General features: G+C 39.8%; 2 protein-coding genes across 2 annotated transcripts; one reads left to right on the top strand and one right to left on the bottom strand.

Moving 5' to 3' along the window:
* Window positions 1-2165: 2165 nt before the first annotated feature.
* Window positions 2166-3926, bottom strand: LOC125587140. The gene is made up of 5 exons (XM_048757304.1): window positions 3770-3926; window positions 3496-3690; window positions 3133-3404; window positions 2834-3037; window positions 2166-2753 (listed from the first exon to the last, which is right to left on the bottom strand). Exons 1-5 carry the CDS (start codon window positions 3924-3926, stop codon window positions 2166-2168), a joined length of 1416 nt encoding a protein of 471 aa, XP_048613261.1.
* Window positions 3927-14694: 10768 nt separating this feature from the next.
* On the top strand, window positions 14695-15457 carry LOC106417304. Its single transcript, XM_013858128.1, has 2 exons — window positions 14695-15133; window positions 15339-15457. Exons 1-2 carry the CDS (start codon window positions 14695-14697, stop codon window positions 15455-15457), a joined length of 558 nt encoding a protein of 185 aa, XP_013713582.1.
* The last annotated feature ends 6401 nt before the right edge of the window (window positions 15458-21858 follow it).

The raw sequence follows: 21858 nt of genomic DNA, 5'->3' as shown, positions 1-21858 counted from the left end.
GCGCCCGGGAAATTAGCGCCTTCAGCGACTCGTAGTTAGTCACGAGCCAATTCCATGGAGAATATGAAGCAAAAAACGAAAGAATGGAAGCATATCTTGCAATTCTATGAGAGATCACTCAGCAGTTCGACAAATTCGAGCTCACGAAAATCCCAAGAGGAGATACCACGTCGGCCGACGCTCTAGCCGCGCTAGCTTCGTCTTCCAATCCGGTAATAAGGAGTGTAATACCAGTAGAAGGAGTAGAGAAGCCCAGCATAGATCTTCAATGCAAAGCAACCGACCTTCAAGGGGATAATCCTCCTTGCATCGGTGCAATCATGACACGAAGCAAAGCCAATAGAGCAAATAAGAATCTCGACGACGAAACCAACAGTGAGCTCGACGAGCGACCATCCCCTAACGAGCCACCCATTAGGACTAGGAGGACCGCAACCTCAGCAAGTATCCTCGAAGAGGCCGTTCATGAAACTAACAGCGAAGCGCACGAAGCTTTCTGAAAAGAACTTGAGGCCATACCAGACTGGAGAGTTCCAATATATAACTACATAAAAGACGGTGAGCTCCCCGAAGAGAGATGGGAAGCCTGAAAAATAAAAGACCGAAGCTCGCGTTATTTTATTATGGAAGATAAACTATACAAACGTAGCCTGAACGAGCCATATTTGCTAGGTGCATCGCCCAAAGACGCGTTCACAATCTTGAAACAGACCAATGGAGGGTCATGTGGGAGCCACTCCGGCGGAAGATCTTTAGCAATTAGGATAAAAAAGCTAGCCTATTCCTGGCCAACGATCGCCGATGACAGCGAGCAGTTCGCACTAAAATGCGACAAATGCCAAAGACCCGCACCGATGACACATTAACCGACACAAAAATTATCTACGATATCATCGCCATACCTTTTCCTGAAATGGTCCATGGATATAGTAGGTCCGCTGATATAATCGGGGCCGGCCCAGTTACGATTCCTTTTGGTATTAACAGGATATTTAACCAAGTGGATCAAAGCCGAGGTATACCACAAAATCACCTCTATGACGGTAACGAGCTTCATTTGGAAAAACATTATATGTCGACATGGTTTACCGTACGGGATATTAACCGACAACGGACCGCAATTCATCTCGAAAATATTCAATGAATTCTCCGAAAAGTGGAAAATCAAGATTAAGGCCGCGCCCCCGATATCCAAAATTCAACGGTCATGCCAAAGCCGCAAATAAAACCATAATGAACAACCTCAAGAAAAGGCTCGACTTAAAAAAAGAGAGGTGGGGCGAAGAACTGTACGGTGTCCTCTGGGCCTACCGTACAACTCCTCACACAGCAACCCATGAAACCCCATTATCACTATCTTACGGAATTGAGGCCGTAATCCCAGCCGAAATCGAGGTCCCAAGCCAACGACGCAGAATATGTCCAGAAGACATCGCGCTCAACGAAGAATTACTGATCGATCAACTAGATATGATCGAAGAACAACGAGAAAAAGCGGCAGTACGTGTACAAAATTACCAACAAGCCGCGGCACGTTACTACGACTCCAATGTAAGAAACCGCACCTTTTCCATCGGCGACCTAGTCCTTCGAAAAGTGTTCGACGGAACAAAGGAACCAGGAGCAGGAAAACTGGGAACGAGATGGGAAGGCCCATACAAAGTAACCAAAGAAATCCGAACCGGAGTCTACGAGCTAGAAAAATGCAAAACTGGCCTCGATCAAGTCTGTCAAGCTCCGAGCTGGGGGGCTACCGGTCTATAGCTTAGTAAAAACGAAACAGAACTACGAATAGGCTTGATCCCTCGAAGAGGGTACATAGGCAGCTCGACACCGAGCGCAGCCCAAACAACCAAACAAACTTTTGTCACTTTCCTTCTATCACTTAGAAGACTTGAAATGCTAGCATAACCCACCCAATCAATTGTGCCATCAGGGCGTATAAAGGCCCACAAAACAGATTCCTGATCACTCTATGTTCTATACCTTCTAAAGGTTAAAACAAACAAGCTCAATGAAGCTAAAGTTGAACAAAGCATTCGATAAGAAAGGTATTAACCCGATAATCGATTTTGAAGACATATATATGTTTCTTCAACAAACCAAAAGAAAAATTAAAAACAAAACAAACTACAAACTCCAAAGCAAGGAGATCAATTCTCGCATCAATCTTGATCGACCGAATCACCAGAAACCTCAGTAAGTTCGAGGCGACTAAGGGAAAGATCCGACACCGAAGCAAGACCATAATCCACATCGAGTGAGATCTCCTGGTCTCTAAGACGCTCCAACTCCTCTTCAAGCTCGAAACCACCTTCGCTGTACACGGTCAAAGCCTCAATACGAGCTTGCACCTCCTGCAAACGAATCTCCGCAGCCGTCTCCTTCTTTTTTTTCCAAAGCTTATCGTTCACCACGGCCAGAACCGCGTCATATTCTTGAGTAAGAGAACGACGAGCAAGATTGCGCTCCTTGCGAGCTGCCGCGTCACGACCTTCGATCTCCCGCCTATGCTTCTCTTTCATTGAGTCGAGGTCCTTCTGAACAGCGATCTTCTCCGTCTCAGCAGCAGCTAACTTCCTCTGCAATCCCTCAATCTCGACTTCACGCTGCTGCTCCGTCACTCGAACGGCCTCCAACTCACCTCGAAATTGCTGAATCATGAGAAGATGACTGCCAACCTCCTCTTTGCTCAGAAAATCAGCCAACCGCCTCTCCATCAAAGCGGCATATTCATTGCTCGCCTCCATAGCCTAAGCAAAAGCAATAATAAAGTTCAGGCAGACATCATTTTATCCAATGAAACGTCAGAAGCAATCGCGGGATAGATTACCTTAGCGTTCGCGACCGCCATCCGAACATAAGCATCACGTTCTCGCATGTCCCCCAAAGAAGGAAGCTCACATCCCTTCTCTCTGAGCTTACGCCAGATCAAAGCGAGACGCTCGGGATTCTCGAGGATCGGTACCTCGTTATCGTACGAAAATCTCCACGAAGAGGTCTCATGCACGTCCGGAAGATGAGCGCTCAGGTCAACCTGAGAAGTACCTTCACCAGAAGCCCGCAACGGCAGAGGAAGCCCCGAGCTCGGAAAATTTGAACTCACATAATTGATTTCCTCTAGAGCTCGACGTCGATGTCGGTGAGTCGATGTCGTTGAGTCGATGAATCGACGTCGTCATCAAGAGCTCCATCACCGACAGAACCGGCTGAAGTGTTCGGCGCCCTTCGGGTCCCACCCACAGTGGATGCGATCGACACCGGCCTAGCCATAAGACCAGAAGACTGAGCCTGCAATCTCGATAAAAGAGTCGGTCCGCGCCGAGATTTCTGAGCTCGTTCAAACGACCCGACTTCAGAGGACTCGCCAGGACGATCATGTAACGCCTCCTTCTCCCTCGCCCCTGAACGAAACAGATTTGGGGAATTGAGGAACACGCAAAAAATCTAGCTCAGATCTTTTCGAAAAATGAAAGAGAAGAAAAATCAGCTTACTTTTGTTACAACGACCCTTCCCCGGTCGAACAGGAGCCGCCAGACCAATAGGGATTACACGGTTTTCACCTGGTGGAAGAGCGTAAGCAGTTCGAATTCGATCCACAGTAAAAGCGAGCCATCGAGGACTACCTCGCTGCAGAGTGGCGATTAATCCACGAAGCTCGGGAGACATAGGTGCAGGACCAAAGGGCTCTACAAATAAGCGGAGAAAAGTTGAGAACGCCAAAAAGAGACCGAAGAGCAGAATTCACTTCGAAAAAGAAAAACTTACCAATCTCGTCGGACCACTCCCTAGGGATCCTTCCGAAATCGAAGTCGCCGACCGACGCCGGGTTAATCTTGAAAACGAAAAACTTCTCCCTCCACCGGTCATCCCTGTTAGGAATACCGTCTATGATAGAACGGCCGGGTCGAGGGGCGAGAATCATTGTGCCAGGGAAGCCACTATTTCGCTTAATAGCAAACAGTTGCTTTAACTCCCCGAGGCCAAACTCGAGACCTTCCTCCCTACCTTGGACCCACTAAGCCAAGAAGTAGCGGAAGAAATTAGGCGCCATCTGGGCAAAAGCCATCCCAAGCTCCGCAAGCGCCTCAAGAAGAAAACGAGGAAGAGGAAATGACAAGTCTCCGTCTTCGAAATGCGACTTGTAGGCCCCACAGTACCCCGGCCTCACAGTCTCCGGAGTTTCATTATCGTCAGGACGTTCGATCTCGACGGCATAATCAACTCCCAGAGTTCGTAGATGGCCTCAATATGTTTCACATCGAGGATCATCGGGAGATGAAGACCGAATTTTTCAGGCACCATAGATTCGAAACAGGAAAAAATACCAAGAGGAAAACAATGAGAGAGAAAGTAGAATCGTTGTGTTGAAGAAGACGATATATTCGGTAAAGTATAATATATATACACAAAAGAAAAAATGGTTCCCGAAGCGTTTAAAATTAACCAGCCACAAACTATCGATCTCAACCACACAATTTGAAAAATGGCCGACAAGTCAAATCATGTCGATAGGCGTGACATCCTACTTCCCGAGAATCGCGACGACGTCAGGTTATGTCAGTTCTCACCCTTTCGGTTTCCCAATAAACCAAAAGGGCTGGGGGACAAATGTTGGACCCAATATAGGTCAACTAAGCAATTGGGCCCGAATGGCTTGGTCCACGCAACCACGAGAGGAGCCCAACTTTGACGAAGCATGAAGAAGATCGATCCAAGGAAACGGAGATCGCGGAACGGTTGCGAGCATCACGAGAGCAGCCCGTTATAAGAAGAGATCAGCGCATAGGAAAGGGGGGGGGGCACGTTGAAAACCCTAGAGAGAGCTACACCCATACTTCGACCTTGTTTTCATCCATCTTTAGATCTTTTCTCTTTACGATCTCTTCGATCTTGTTTTACTCATTGTATTCGATCTTATTTATCAATAAAAGTTTATTTTTGCCTACCGGAAACTGATTACATCGTTGTGTTCTAAAGATATCGTTGCCCACATCGTTTACTTTCCCTAGATTGAACTCCCGATCACTATCAAATTCTTAGTGTAGATTTTAGGATCTACAGACATCATGTCATTAATCTCTTGTGAAAACTGGGTGTCATGATCACACATTTCAGTATCACCTCGTCATCCCTTCTCCTACAAGGACTTTTACTGAAAACATCTGATCCAGTACCTTGCTGGATTCGAACCAAACTTGGAACATAATTGGAAATATGAGGACGTGCTCATATAGACATTCCTTCAAAAGCGATTTCTGAGTAATATTTATCTTCCTCTCCAATAGTACAAGCCCCGCTCAAGTGGTCCCCCACAATTGTATCACACAAGACCACTTTCTTATCTTCGTCGACTAAAAGACTCGTGTAAACTATGACAGGAAAACCAAAGTTCATTGTAAAGGATTTGCTCCATGACAATTCTGAAGCAGAAGTATCCATTTTATTGGTCGTCACCCACATCTCTATCTTTGATGAACCTTTCACACAACGTAACACTAAGAGTTCTTCTCTAACAACTGATAGAGACATATACATGCAGCCTTGAGATGGAGGAGGTAAACACAAACGTATAAATCTCTCTCCCGTAAAATCAAAACTGAGAATTTAGTCGACGTAGTTGTCATCATAAGCGTTCCAGTAACCATTTCCTTTCACATTCACGCCATGAGAATTCATTATGAAGCAGTTGGGATAATTAACAACTCTCCACGCATTAGAGTTAAAATCATAGAGTTTAAATCCATCGACTTGGCCATCGTATAATTCGTCACAGTCCCAAAACATCAAGATTTTGTAGCTGTGGCAAGACTGGTTGTTCTCGTATCCTAAAGCATATAGGAAATGTATTTTGATATTATAAACGTAATGTACAATAGAGGTTTATATACAAAGTTTAGTCTTGGAGACTAAGTTAGATAATAACTAACATCTCCTAAAACAGAGGAATGTGTATATACTATAGTTGAGAGGAGATCTTTATAGTATCTCTCTTACACGCCCCCTCAAGCTGCAGCGTGGGTGTCACGCCAAGCTTGTTCCGCAGTTCCAAGAAGCGAACTCGGGTGAGTGGTTTCGTTAATGCATCCGCTAACTGATCAAGAGTGTTGACATGTGAAACAGTTAGAGCTCCGCGTTGTACTTGTCCCCGAACAAAGTGATAGTCAATGGCGATGTGTTTCATGTGAGAATGGAATATCGGATTAGCACAGAGGAATGTTGCTCCTACATTGTCGCAGAAGACGACTGGAGCTGATGGAAGCGAGGCCCCAAGCTCAGAGAGAAGACTGCAAATCCATATAATTTCTGATGTTGCGTTTGCAACTGCACGATACTCCGCTTCTGTAGATGATCTCACCACACCATTTTGTTTCTTTGAAGACCAGGATATGGGATGTTGACGAGGTAGATGACATAAGAGTTTGTGGAGATATAGTCATCACTGTCGCTAGCCCAGTCGGCATCTGAGTAAGCTCGAAGTACTATTTTGTTCTTGGCAGAGTAAAAAACACCGTGTGTCGGAGTTCCAGCTAGATAGCGTAGAATGCGTTTTGCAGCCTGCCAATGGTCTTCAGTTGGCTTGTGCATGAACTGTGATAGATGGTTAACCGCATATGCTATGTCAAGACGCGTAAACTGAAGATATTGGAGACTCCCTATTAGACGTCGATATTTGGTAGGGTCCGAGAGTGAGACACCGGAGTTCAGAGTGATTTTTGGAGATGAAGCCATCGGCGTGGTTACTGGCTTTGCGTTCATCATGTCATACTTATGTAGCAAGTCCAGTATGTATTTTCGTTGGCATAGATGGAGACCGCTCGGTGTACGATGAGCTTCGATTCCGAGGAAGTAGCTCAAGTCCTCAACATCTTTTACTGAAAATCTTTCCGCAAGGAGGGTTTAAACGCGTTGAATACCAATGGTGGTGTTGCCAGTTATTAGAATGTCATCGACATAAACCAGTAGACAGATATGGTGGCCTCTGTAGTGTAGAACAAAGAGCGATGTGTCCGCTAGAGAGTTCGTGAAACCCAGACTGAGGAGGAAGGTGTGAAGCTCCATGTACCAAGCTCGGGGAGCTTGTTTGAGCCCGTAGACAGCCTTATGCAGTCTACACACATAGTCCGGTCTGTCTGTGTCGATGGACCCAGGCGGCAGTTCCATATATACCTCATCCGTTAGTGTTCCCTGCCAAACTCTTGCTTGTATCCCTTAGCAACCAGTCTTGACTTTGGACAACGATGAGTACCATCGGAGTTGAACTTATTTTTGTAGAGCCAGCGACAGACAACATTGAAACCCGGTTTGCGTGGGACCAGAGTGAAGGTGCCGTTGCGCACGAAGGCATCTATTTCCGTCGACATTGAATCTCTCCATATTTTGTCCTTGAGAGTTTGAGTGATGGTGTTTGGTTCAGCTGGGATAGCAGACACTAGAGCGGCAGAGTAGTTGTACTTTTTACTTGGTTTTGTGATCAGGTTCTTCCGTCAAGTCACCATTGGGTGGTTATTGCTCAATGCTGGTGGTGGTAGTGTTGGTGATGGCGGAGGTTGAGAGGCAGAGGAAGCCATTGTAGTGGAGAGAGCCGGTGCGGGAGATTCAGCAGAGGAACCCGCTACGGTTGGAGAAGATGCGATGTTCTGATTCGTGGCAGGAGATGATAATGCTGCACCTGAAGTTAACGTTGCACCACCATTGTCACTGTTAGTAATGCTTAAAGTAGGTGTTGAAGATTGTACCTGAACTGACGGGTGAGGGTCCAAGCTCGGAGTGCCCGTTTGCTCTACGAGTGGAGCAGGTGGAGTGGGATTGGGTGGTAGTTGGGGCTGAAGAGGTATAGGTATTATTGTAGCGAGGGGATAAGGAGGAGGAGGTGTTTCGGTGGGTATAGTCGAGGTCGGGGTAGGTTTGAGGTTTGTTTTGAAAGGGAAGGTTGCTTCGTCAAAACGTACATGTCTTGAAACGTAGATTCGACCGGTGTGGGGCTGAAGGCATAGATATGCGCTCTGAGTGGGAGAGTAGCCATTGAAGACGCAAGACATAGAGCGATCTTCTAGTTTGTGGTGTGTATAGGGCCGCAACCAAGGGAAGCAAAGACAGCCGTAGACGCGAGTTTTGGCATAGTTTGGCAGAGTACCAAACAATTTGTGGAATGGTGAATCCATCTGAAGAACAGGAGTTGGTAGGCGGTTTATGAGGTAGGTTGCTGTGGCGAAAGCATAGGACCAGTAAGACTTGGGCATGGAAGCATGAGTGAGAAGTGTTAGTCCTGTTTCGACCACATGTCTATGCTTTCTTTCGGAGATTCTGTTGTGCTCCGGAGTGTGAGGTGGGGAAGTGAGATGAGAGATGCCTGCTTCGGATAAGAGTTTGCGGAGAGCAATGAATTCTCCTCCATTGTCTGAGTATATTGTGCCGATTTGTAGAGAAGAAGTTCTCGACGAGTGCTTTGAAAGCTTGGAATGTCTCCTTGATTTGCGACTTAAGCTTTAATGGGTAGAGCCAAGTATATCGGCTGTAGTGGTCTCCTAACACAAGGTAGTACTTATAGTTGTCTATGGAGACAACTGGAGAACTCCAGAGATCGGTAAAAATATATTGAAGTGGGCGAGTAGAAGGTAATGGAAGTTTGATGAAAGGGTAATTTATGAGATTTATTGATAGAACAATCTGAGCACAAAGTGTTTTGGGTTACAGACTGTTTGTAGGATAAAGAAAAATGAGAAACAACATTTTTGAGGATAGAAGCAGACGGGTGTCCTAGACGAAAATGCCAATCGGACAAACTTATTTTAGGGGTAGATGAAGCAAAAAAGGCTTGAAGGGTAGATGGGTTGACTGGCCACTCATAGAGCTCATCCTTGGTCTTGCCTTGGATTAACGGGACCCCCGAGCTGAGATCCTTCACCTGAAAGTGAGCAGGGAAAAATTCAACAGATACTTTGTTAGCATTACATAAGCGATAAACGGATATAAGGTTCTTTTTAATGTTTGGCACGCATAGAACATTATTCAGAAATAAGTTTCGTGCAGTAGAAGGAAGAGATATTGAACCAGTGTGTGTGATTGGTAGGCCTGAGCCATCGCCTATCATCACTGAGTCATCACCAAGGTATGGCTGTTGCAGAGACATGTTGTGCAGGTCACTAGTCAGGTGGTGTGTAGCACCGGAGTCCATGAGCCAAGCAGTTGACGGGTGTTGAGCAGCGACAGCTACATTAGCTCTAGGTTGCCACGGACGAAACGGTGAGCCCGTGAGGTTGACTTGCTGTTGCTGCATCTGAGGGCATCTCCTTGCACTGTAACCAAAGATACTGCAGATTTGGCACCGGTCTTGATATCCTTTTGTGGTTTTGTTCTCTTGTTTCTGCGGATTGTACTGGTTCGGCTTGTAATTGTTGTTCCAGTTGTTGCCACGATGTTGTTGTTGCTTAGGACGGGAGGTAGCCATATTAGCCGTCATCGGTACGGAAGCAGAGGTGTGCGTGGTGACTGCCAAGAGCTTTGCCTCTCTGTTGATAAGCTTCTCATGGATTTCCACAATGGAGGGAGTAGTGTCGCGCCCTTCTATCTGATCAACAACAGTTTTGTAGTCCTCCGGGAGCCCATCAACGATGTACTCTATCTTGTCTTCATGGTCCAATGGTTTTCCAAGGAGAGCAAGTTGGTCAAAGCGGCTGGTGAGTTCTCTCATGTAGTCATCAATGCTCTTGTCGCCTTTGGTGTAATGCTTCAGTTGCAGAAGAAGTTGTTGAATGTGACCGCGGGTTGGAGTAGCATAGGTTGCACTGAGGGATTTCCAGACCTCGTGGGAGGTCTTGGTGTTGGTGACGAGTGACTGAATGGATGGATACAGAGTGCCGATGAGACCGCTATATATCAAGCGATCTTGACGGCGCCATTTGGAGTAGTCAGGGTTGACGACTGGTTGATCATCGAGAGTGACGGTTTGGGGAGGAGCTATGGTTGTGTCGTCAAGGTAACCAGCCAGATCATAGCCATCGAGTAGAGCCTGGATTTGAAGGCTCCATGTCATGAAGTTGGTTGATGTTAACTTGGTAACATTAACCATGTTAAGGTTGAAAAGAGCTTTTGTTGTATCAACGATTTTAGCGTTAGTAGCCATGGATGTGTGAAGGAAGAGCTCGAGAGAAGGGAGAGAAGAAGAAGAAGATGGGGATGGCGGCTGAAAAAAAAAATCTAGGGTTATCGGTTTGCTCTTGATACCGTATAGGAAATGTATTTTGATATTATAAACGTAATGTACAATAGAGGTTTATATACAGAGTTTAGTCTTGGAGACTAAGTTAGATAATAACTAACATTTCCTAAAACAGAGGAATGTGTATATACTATAGTTGAGAGGAGATCTTTATAGTATCTCTCTTACAAAGCATACATAGGCTTTCTCTCTTTTACTTTTTTGCTGCCTTCGCTGTGTTTGATCCACGTGGTTTCACCTAAACAAGGATTCCAAACCACGAATTCATCCTCCCCGGTGGTGCATAACAATAAACCATCGCAGTGAAAAGCTGAGTCCATGAGTCCATATGGACCTCTTCTGAATTACTAGAATTATTTAGGCTAAGTACATCGCTAAATTCAATAAACGGAGGAACAAAGTTCAGATCTACGCTCGGCAGAAAAAGCCTATTTTCCTTCAACGTGATAACACGAAGCTTCTTTGGAACGTTACGAAGGTGCTTCTCGGCGAACATTTGGTCTTTGAATAAATTGTACCATTGTTTGCAAGTAGATCTCAATCGTATCATAGATGTGGCCGGAACCCTAGAAAGTATTTCTTCTAGCAAATCTGCCGGAAGATTAGATATCATCATTGTTTCTCTCTCTTGTGTACTCTAGATGAAAGGTTTTGTATCTCCCATGGATGACGATAACAACTCAATGGGGGCTCTCTAGAAATTAGGGTTTTCAGTTTTAAAGTTTCCACCGAACCAACCTTATCTTTTATAACAAAATTTAGCACAAAAAAAACCTTTTCTTTTTCTTTTGTAACCACAAAACCCTTTATTCTTTCTTTCCCTATATTTAAGTTCACAATATTTCTTTGATAAATTCCACGATATATTGTTTGAGTATTTGCGCTCGATATATGTGGAAGCTAAAATCCGAAGTGATATTTAAAAAAAAATTTGATAGGTTTAGAGAAACAGTAAAAATAATATTTCCTCAGTTCAAATCGAGTGTCGTTGTTACATAAAATTTTGTAAAACAAGTGTCGTTTCGTGATTTCAATGTAATTTTTCTATTAATTTATTTCCTTTTCATTTAATTAAACTAAGATAAACTATAAATGTTATGCAATTCTAATGGTAAACCAACGGTAAATTTGAATATTTATTTAGTTTCTTATCATGTGAAAAATTCTAGAACGACTACTTATTTGAAACAAAGTAAGTATTCTAAATTTTAATAAGATATTTTCCACAAATTGGATTAATGTTAATAATAAATATTACATGTACAAATAAACAGGTCAAATACAATACAGTTATATGAGAGTATTTTAAGTATCACAGTGAACTAGTAGTGTTGTGATGTGTAAACGATGAGCATGATTTGTTTTTAAATTGTTCGGCTCGATCCAATTACTCCGTGTATCTATGGCAGGCTTGTCATGTCTTACTCAATGAATCTCGGGTTGTTGAGTAACCACTTGACCTCAAGGTGATTTTTGTTTTGATCATTATCCACTCAATCCGTAGCTTCCTACATCAAGAGGCAAGGTAGCCCTTCGTCGGATTGGTTAGGTTTCGCCAGCGGACCATGTAAATCTTGTCAAATAAATGCATCTCAAATATTTTAAAGGACTGGATTTATGTGTTAAATCCTACTTCAATGATATACATAAAAATATATTATTTAACTATGTGTACATGACACTATTCACAGACTATTACTATCATTTTGTACCATTTTTATGATAAATCTTTCATCTTTCAGCAGACATGTCTACATTAAAAATGTCATCTTCATAAGAATTTAGTTCTGATTCATGATATATTCTTGAGAAGATACCTTAAAACTTGATTTGGTGAGTTTGGAGAAGTATATGTGACATTGTAGTTAAATTGCTGGTAATCCTTTTCATGGATCTCGGATTTTCGCTTTTAAATTGTTGATCTTTGACTTTTATTTAAACTGAATCTGAATGATTAAACTTAGATTTATAATATGTTTAGGGATTTGTTTTTCTTCCCTGGGTTTTGTTTGATGAAGAGTTTTGATTTTTGAGATAGTTATTGATTCATTGATAGAGAAAAACTTATGAATATTGTGTATGAATATCCTGCAAAGGTGCTATAGTATTTGGTGAAATCTGAAACATGAGTGGGAAGATATTTTTCTTACCTTGGCCTGTTTTAGCAGATTCTTGGCGCGATTGTTAGTTTTAAAATGTTCACGTACACACTGCAATGTGTGGGTAAAGAAAACAAATTAATATAGTTTTGAAAACTCAAATTTAGGACCTAAAAGAAGTAGCTTCCTATGTTCTAGGATGATTAAGTTGGATCCGTGCAAAAGGGTAACATTTAGCTTAAATGTTTCCTTACATTATATTGTTGCTAAAGAAGGAAATACTCACTTGCAATATCTTATTCAATGCTTCGGAAAGAGTCGTTCAGATCCCTACGATGCAACTGAGCAATGTGAGCAGCCTTCTTAGCCAGAAGATCCCTCAACTCGTCATCACCTATGCACTGCTCGCCAACAATTTTAGATACATTGTATCTATTTTCTACATCATCCATCACTAACGATGAAGTTTTTCTGCAAATCAAATTAAAAAAATTGACTCAAGTATTGCTTAACCTCTCAAACACAACTCTTTTGACATTTATGTAGAACGGGGTAATAACTTTTTCTCCACCTATGTTGTTTCCAAGCTCCATTTTCACTATTTAAGAATTGACACTATCTTCTCTTCTTTCGCTTTCTCATTGTCACTAACACATGATCATTTATACAAATTCTGTAGTTTTAGCTTATAAAATCGATCTGGCCTTTTTGTTTACAGGTCGATATCAATCTGTAGACTGACGTTGCCTCCAACAGTTTAGGAGTCATACTAACAGATAAACGAATTATGGGCAAACCGACAAAGAAATGAATCGATGATAGAACATAGAAGAAAACAAATTTGAAAAAAAGAAGACCCGGTTTACTAGATTTCAGTTTTAATCGGACAAACATGTTTAATGTTTAAAATTCAAGGACCGGTTGATTTGGGTTTAAGAGAGGGTGTTCAATCTAGATTAACCGAACCGATACATTCCAAACAAAACCAAAATAACTGATCCAAAAATCAGAACTATATCTTAATACAGTTTGATCTGAATTCACTTCTATAATTAAACAACATGAAAACAATAGTGTTACGAAATTCAAGAGGTAATGTATGAAAATGGAAATGGAGCCCATTTCATTTATAACTTACAATAAAATTGTGGAACCTTTTGCCTATATAAGAAGTTGTAATACGCTGTGATCAGAGTGCTCCTTCTAAACAAGAATAATAACATTCTCCTTCTTTTTCTATACTTGGTATGCTTCTTCTTTTCTTGTTTCTCTTTTCACATACGTAACATTGTTATGAATACAACATAAATGATAAATATACATATATATATATATATATATGTGTATATGTAACATAAAAAAATCATATAATATAATTATAACACGTGATCATCATCTGATTATTGTGACCAGAGTGAGACCTCTTTATTTATTTGTTAGGTTTATGGTTACCGGAATGCAGCCCTGCTACCCCCAGTCATAATTTTTTAATTTTATAATGGTTGCGTAAAACATTGTAACGGCTGAAATAACACCTAAATATTTAATTTGTTGCTAGATGATTTTGTTACCATTATTTTTCATTTTTACCATAGTTAATTTTAACATTATACTTTACTACTTTCAAATTTAATATGGTAATTTATCACTGTGTATAAATATATATATATATAGACATATATATATATATATAAAGGAAGCATTGCCATCTTTATTTATTTTTTTTTAAAAAAAATTGGTAAGCTATTTATGATGATTATTAATAATTTCAAATTAATTTTTATCTTATGTTTTTATTTCCAACGGCTATAAAAAATATTTTTTAAAAATACTTTACAAAAAGCTAGTTAACGGCTAATGAACAGTGTTTTGAAATATATAAATAAAGTTACAATTCATTCATTTCATTCCATATCTCCCCGACATCTTACTCAATAAAAAATTATTAATATGTTTTTCGTTTTTTTAATTGAATTTTTATTCATTGCTTCTATGGTCTACTCGTTAGAGAATTCTCTCCCGACGAAAATAGTTATTTTCATTTTAATGTTTTATCCATGTGTATTCCTTATAATCGCACTACTTATCCCCATACCTCAATTATTTTAATAAAATAATATTTCTAATTATGTTGTTTGTTGTTTAATTTTTAAAATACAATGGCAAACATCGAGAATTCTCGTTTCTCGCTCTAGACATCAGCGGTACCAACTACATTTCTTGGGTTACCAATATCGAACTTTATCTTAAATCTCTTGGTTTATTTGAAACCGTTAAAGAGAATAATACTTCAACGCCTCAAGGAAAGGCTAAATCAGTGATCCTCCTTAGAAGACACCCTGATGAAAGTATGATTTATGACATATGCCAACATGAAGGATCGTAAAGAGTTATGGAAGTCTCTACAAGATTTTTTCGATCATCAGAAAGATATATCACTTCCACTTGCTCGGGATAAATGGCAAAGTCTGAGATTTCAAGATTTCGACAAAGTGATGAATTACAATTCTGATGTGTTAGGAATTGTGGCTAAATTGAGATACTATGGTGAAACCATGACTGAATCTAAAATGCTTGAGAAGACATACACCACATTAATCAAAAGCCAGATATCACTACAACAACAATATAGGTTGCGAGGATATACCGAGTTTTTAGATTTGATTGTGGCGCTTCTCATAGCAGAAAAGAACAATGAGCTTCTGATCAAGAATCACATGACTCGTCCAACTGGTTCCAAGGCGTTTCCTGAAGCAAACGCATTAAATGCAAAGAAACCAATGAATGAAAATAAAGGCTTTGTGGAGCCGTGTCCATCAAAACTCTCATGGAATAAAATACAATCCACAAGATAGAAATTCATTTCAGTGGATCCGCTTTGAGCAATCCCTTAAGGGAAATTAACACCAAGGAAGTACCTCCCAAAAGCTAGAAGATGTTTGCTTCAGAAGCGATACTAAGGGACATTTGTCTCGTATATGTCGTACCTCTGCACATCTTTGTGCTTTATACAAAGATTCCATCAAAGGGAAAGGAAAAGTGGTAAACTTTGCAGAACATTCTGAGGGTACAACGGATCTCGATGCGTCTGACATTGCGAATGATTTTGATGAAACCGCTATCATAGAAGCTTAAAGCACACATCATGTGAGTCTTGAAATTCTACAATTATACCATAAATAATTGTTGCTTGTGGAAGATTAATAAATGGACATTATAAATGGAAAATCAACCAAGATCAATGCTAGAGATAGTTGTATACCAGATTGGAACAACGCACACTATTCTGAAACATATAAAATATTTTCTGAATTAAAACCGGCAAATATCACTGCTAGCACAATATTGGGTTGTGCAGACTTGTTGGAGGGATTGGTAAAACCCATTTCACATTACATAATAGGACACAATTCTTGATAAATAATGCACTATTTACTCTAAATTCTAAAATAAATTTGTTGAGTTTTAAAGACATATATCTTACAGGATTTGATACTCAGTCTGCAACTGAGGATGGAAAGAAATATATGTTTACTTCTCTTGAGAAATCGGGAAAATTAAAAGTGTTGAAAAAATTACCAAAACTTTCTTCTAGTCTGCATCATACATATATAAATGTCATTGAATCACATTTGGTGACTAAAGGAAATCATGATGACTTTACACTATGGCATGATCGTCTACATCATCCAAGCACCATAATGATGCGCAAAATCATCGAGAAATCATATGGTCATTCAGTGAAACCCCAAGAAATTTATCATTGAAATGAAATAGCATGTACTGAGTGTTCCCTTGGAAAATTGATTATAAGACCATAGCCAACCAAAATAGATAAAGAGTTACCAAAGTTACTTGATCGAATTCAATGCGCTATTTATGGACCTATACATCCATCTTTTAGAACATTATATTCTTTTAAGGTAATGGTCGACGCGTCAAGTAGATGGTCACACTTTTGTTTGTTGTCCTCTCGAAATGTGGCATTTGCAAGATTTTTATCTCAGATAATCAAATTAAGAGCTCATTTTACTAATTTCCCAATAAAGAGAGTTGGACTAGACAACACTGGTGAATTAACTTTCCAAGTATTCAATGATTATTGAATGGTAACCGGAAATGATGTCGAACATCTCGTTGCTCATGTTCATACACAAAATGGTTTGGTTGAATCATTAAACGTCTGCAACTGACTAAAAGACCATTTATCATGAGATCAAAATTCCCAACCTCTGTGTAGGGACATGTGATGTAGGATAAGTTTAATCCTCAAACCGATGTAGTATTTGAGGTGTCAATCCAATCCTAAGATGATTATAAGCAGTGAGAATGCAACACATTTACTTAATTTAAGTGCTATCAAGATAAGTCGGAATGGTAACCAAGTAGCATGTAATTAAACTAAAATTAAGAACTAAAGTAACACAGAACATAGCAAGTTTTCAATCAATATTAAGAGAGAACCCATGGGTATAAGGCAATCGATCCAAGATGACTAGCTTCCAAGTCAAGGTATTATCCAAACAATCTACAAGTTCTATAGGTCTAGTTCTCATTCAAATAGATTAATCCACTTCCGTGACAAAAAACCTCTATGCTATCATGAATTAAACATCAACTGCCGTTGGCCTAATGCAATCTAGCATGCATGAATTACAAGTCTAATAACCATCTAGCAGTCTTAACATCAACTTCCGTTGGCCAATCATGCAAGAGCTTCACTAAATCCGTTCAAGCATTTCAACAAACACCATCCGAGCGTGAAATAAATTAGAATCTAGATCTGAGAGATCAAGTCAGATCTAACATAAAGAACCTTTAACAAGCATAGAAACAAGTAGATCTAGTAACAAATGGTAACTCTTCACTAATCACCTCAGATCTACTTAACCCATAGATTCAAGATGAGTCTACTCACCAATTGTCATGAAAGATTTTAAACTCATGTTAAGTTCAAGACAAATCATGTTTAGAGAGAGGTGAACAGTTAATACTGAAGATTCAAAAGAAAAATACGATAAAAGATGATAAAGATTGTGTCTTTCACTCCAATGGTGATTGTCTTAAGAGATAAAACAAGATTATCTCCAAGATAACTAGGGTTACATATATATATTCTTTTAAATTAGGGTTCAATCGCTGATCGCTAAATGGCAAAAAGCTGAATGCTATTTTTCTGCGACTGCGTTTTGTGTCAAAACGCGTTTGCATTTGGTCTTCTTCTCGGCCGCGTCTCGAGTTCGGGTCTTCTTCTCGCAGTCGTCACTGCAACTGCTCGCCGTCGTCTTTTCACGGCACCACCGTGTTGTCTCATCCGTTGCTTAACCATCGAACTCACAGCCATCAATCGCCACGGCTGGCTCGAGCATGAAGACTTGAGCGCTTCAAGTTCTATGCTTCAGCCGATTTGTGTTCGTCATAGTGAGAGCTGGGTCGAGACTAGAGGATTGAGCACTCCAATCTTCATCCACCGGTCGTTTTTTCCTTCACGTACTGAAGCTTGAACTCGGATCGAAGGGGATAAAGCGAGCAAGCGACACTTCTTCTCATCGCTCGATTAGAACCCACGGATTATTCAGATTGAAGCTTGGGTTTGACTGGAAGGATCGAGCAGAACGGATCAACAGATTGGCTTCTTCATGGTGAGCGCTCTGAAACTCACGACACAACAATGGCCAAATTCTGCGTATTTGCACGTTCGGTCCCTGAGCTTTTGCAGATCTTTGGTTTTGACCTCAAACTTCCATTTTGTTCATATTTATCCTCGATTTTGCCCCATAACTTATGATTGTGCTTTCCAAACACCTGTGTATGCAATATGTACAAATGAAACACCTAGTGACACCTAAATGCAATACTTAGACACTAAAATGACTAAAATAAATAGTTAAAAACATGTAAATACACTATACATCAACATGTTATTTTGCATGCAAAAGCACTGATTCAGGTGAAACCAAGTGCATATCAAAAATAATTCCTAATAAAGTTGGCATTTGGACGCGAGCCAAATATTTCTCAGTAAATTATTTTGATTGCGATGTATATGTGCCAATTGCACCTCCCTAACGTACAAAGATGTGACCTCAAAGGAGGTTAGGGATATATGTTCGTTATGATTCTCCATCAATTATATGATATCTAGAACCACAAACTGGCAAACTGGTGACGTATTACGATATGTTTTGCTGTTTGCCACTTTGATGAAAAAGTATTCTCAGTTCTAAGGGAGAAAGTAAAAAAGTAGGAAAATATATCAAATGGTGTGTTACAATCTCTACAACACATTGATCCTCCTACCAGACAGTCGGAATTAGAGGTCTATCGAGCTATGCATTTAATAAGCATCGTAAATAACCTACTTGATGCTTTTGCAGACACCAAATCGGTTACAAAATCACATATACCGGCTGTAAATGCTCATGCTCGTATGGAAATGCCAAATGAAAGTGGCATAGAAAATAATACAAGGGAGTCAAGAATAAGCTTGAAGCATGGTAGACCTGTTAGTTCTAAGGATATGAATCCTAGGAAACAGAAGGAGACATAACACCAAAATCCTTCCACTATAGCATAAAAGTTGGAAGCAATAAGCTATAAGGTTGATGACAATGTTAAACATCATGATTCTGAAGAAAATCATGAGATTTATATTAATTACATTCATAATATTGAATCAAAGTTAATGGTGTTGATGATGTTTTCTCGTACTTTATTTCGAAGGAAATAAATGAAGAGGGTGATGATCTAGAACCACCAAAATATATCTTTAAATTTCAAAAGAGACACGACTCGACAAAATGAAAAGATGCAATACAAGTTGAATTTGACTCCTTTAACAAACGAGTGTTATTTGGACCTATTATAATCACACCAGATGTTGTGAAACCAGTTGGATACGAATGAGTTTTTTTTTGCAACGAAATGAGAATAACAAAGTTATGAGATATAAGGTTGTCTTGTGGCTTAAGGATTTTTTCAAAAACCTTGGATCAGTTATGAAGAAACATATTCTCCTATTATGGATGTAATCATGTTTAGATTTTGGAAAAGCCTAGCCGCCAATTAAAATCTAGAGATGCGTCTAATGGATATTGTTACCGCATATTTATATGGATCCTTGGACATTGATATTTATATGAGAATCCGTTAAATATTTAAAATGCCAGAACCATTAAGTTCTAAGCCTAAAGAGTTATGTTAAAAAAATTGCAAAGGTCATTATACGGCTTAAAACAATTTGGACGCATGTGATATAATAGTCTCAATGAACATTTGATGCAGCGCATCTTGACAACTACATCAAGTCTCTGGCGCCATCATGTTAGTCTTAGGTCACGTGTTTGGGCTAGTATTATTGTGGGCTTTATTAATTGTTATTGATGGGTATAGTTATTAACGTGGCTTTGTTATTAGATTAGGGTTTTCATTAGTTTTGTTATTTAAGCTTCGTCTTGCGGTTGTAGTCCAACATCTTTTGACGTTTAATAAAAATACAGAGAAATAGTTATTTCTTTTACCTTATTCTCGGATAGAGCTTCGACTCTCAACGATCTCAAGAAGGCAATTATTCTAGGTATTCTAAGAATCAATATATTACTTTCGTTATCGTAGTTTCCCTACACCATTTGGTATCAGAGCCGAAATGGTTCTTTTATCATGTCACCAAGAAAGAATCTCCAGGGATGGAGGAACGAGCAAGCTCACGCCTTGCAGAAAGTATTGGCCGAGTTTCAACAAAATCTGTGTGATCTATTGCAACAGTCCTTGGAAGATGCCCTACGTATGGTGCTCCAGCTGAACCAACAACCACTAATTTTGTGTCAACATGATGATCTTCTTTTAAACAAAGAAGTTGAAGGATGCAGCAACAAGTATCTTTTTGCGGCTAGTGATGATAAAGAAGATCTATACAAAGAGCTATATGGTCCGCCTATCTTTGATGTCTACGCTAATGAAGATCTGATATTTGAAGATGTGGATCCAATCTGTGATCTCTTTGATGGGGAAGATCTGTCTGATTATGTGTATAAGAAGATTCCAAAACCATAGATTTCATCTTTGGTGACAAAGTTTTTGAAACCTGCAACAGATCAACAACGTCTTTGAACATTATGTGTTCTAACGTGTTAACAAAAGCATTACGTGGAGAGTGTCCATTAGCAAGAACTTGGAGGTTTGATGAGTATATCTTCATACCAATATATTTTCAGAGAAACAATGTCAACTCTTTTCATCGTCGGAGGGACTTATGCAGCGCATCTTGACAACTACATCAAGTCTCCGGTGCCATCATGTTAGACTTAGGTCACGTGTTTGGCTAGTATTATTGTGAGCTTTATTAATTGTTATTGCTGGGTCTAGTCCTTAACGTGGCTTTGTTCTTAAATTAGGGTTTTCATTAGTTTTGTTATTTATGCTTGGTCTTGCGGTTGTAGTCCAACAGCTTTTGACGTTTAATAAAAATACAGAGAAACAGTTATTTATTTTACATTGTTTTCAGATAGAGTTTCGACTCTCAACGATCTTAAGAAGGCAATTATTCTAGGTATTCTAAGAATCAGTAGATTACTTGTGTTATCGTAGCTTCCGCTACACCAACATTTAACTAAATAAAGATACTAAACAGTCATATATGACCATGTGTTTTCATCATGAAAACGACATCTGGATTTGTAAGTATTGCTAAATATGTTGATGATCTAAATATTATCGGGATCCAAAGAGAAATACAAAAATCATCCGAGTATTTAAAAGGAGAATTTGAGATGAAATATCTCAGACAGACAAAGTATTGTCTTGGGTTACAAATTGAACATTCTCATCAAAATGGTATATTTTTACACTAGTCTACATATAGAAAATGAGTGTTGAAACGACTTAACATGAATAAAGCAATTCGACTAAGCACTCCTATGGTCGTTAGATTATTGAATGTTGAAAATGATATTTTTCTACGACATGAAGAAAATGAGGAGATACTTGGTCCTGAAGTGTCATATCTAAGTACAATAAGAGTGCTTATGTATCTTGCAAAATGTACTCAACCTGATACATCATTTGCCGTTTATCTTTTGGCAAGATTCAGCGCAGCAGGGTATTTACCTGACCCCCATTAGTCTCTATCACCAATATGATACATTTTCACAGTTGCAAGAAGTGATATATCTTGACGCTCTCAGAAGCAAACGCTTGTAGTCACTTTCTCAAATTATGCTGAAACAATTGTTCTACACGAAGTAAGTAGAGAGTGGTTTGGCTTAGATCAATAAGCCAACACATCCACTCAAATAGTGGAATATGCGTCAATCAGAACCGACCATTTTATATAAAGAAGATGCAGCATGCGTCGCTCAATTAAAGAAATCATATATCAAAAGCGACATAACCGAGTATATACCACCAGAGTTCTTTTCATATACCCAAGAACTTGAGAAAACAAAGAAATTGAAGTGAAATATGTTCGATTCTGTGACAATGCTGCAAACCATTTTACGAAGTCACTGTCCAATACAATATTCAGAAAACGTGTTTAT

This window comes from Brassica napus, chromosome C5 (assembly GCF_020379485.1).
Source record: "Brassica napus cultivar Da-Ae chromosome C5, Da-Ae, whole genome shotgun sequence".
Lineage (NCBI taxonomy): Eukaryota > Viridiplantae > Streptophyta > Magnoliopsida > Brassicales > Brassicaceae > Brassica > Brassica napus.
The sequence above is the reverse complement of the archived record's forward strand: the minus strand, read 5'-3'. Positions and strand labels throughout refer to the sequence as shown.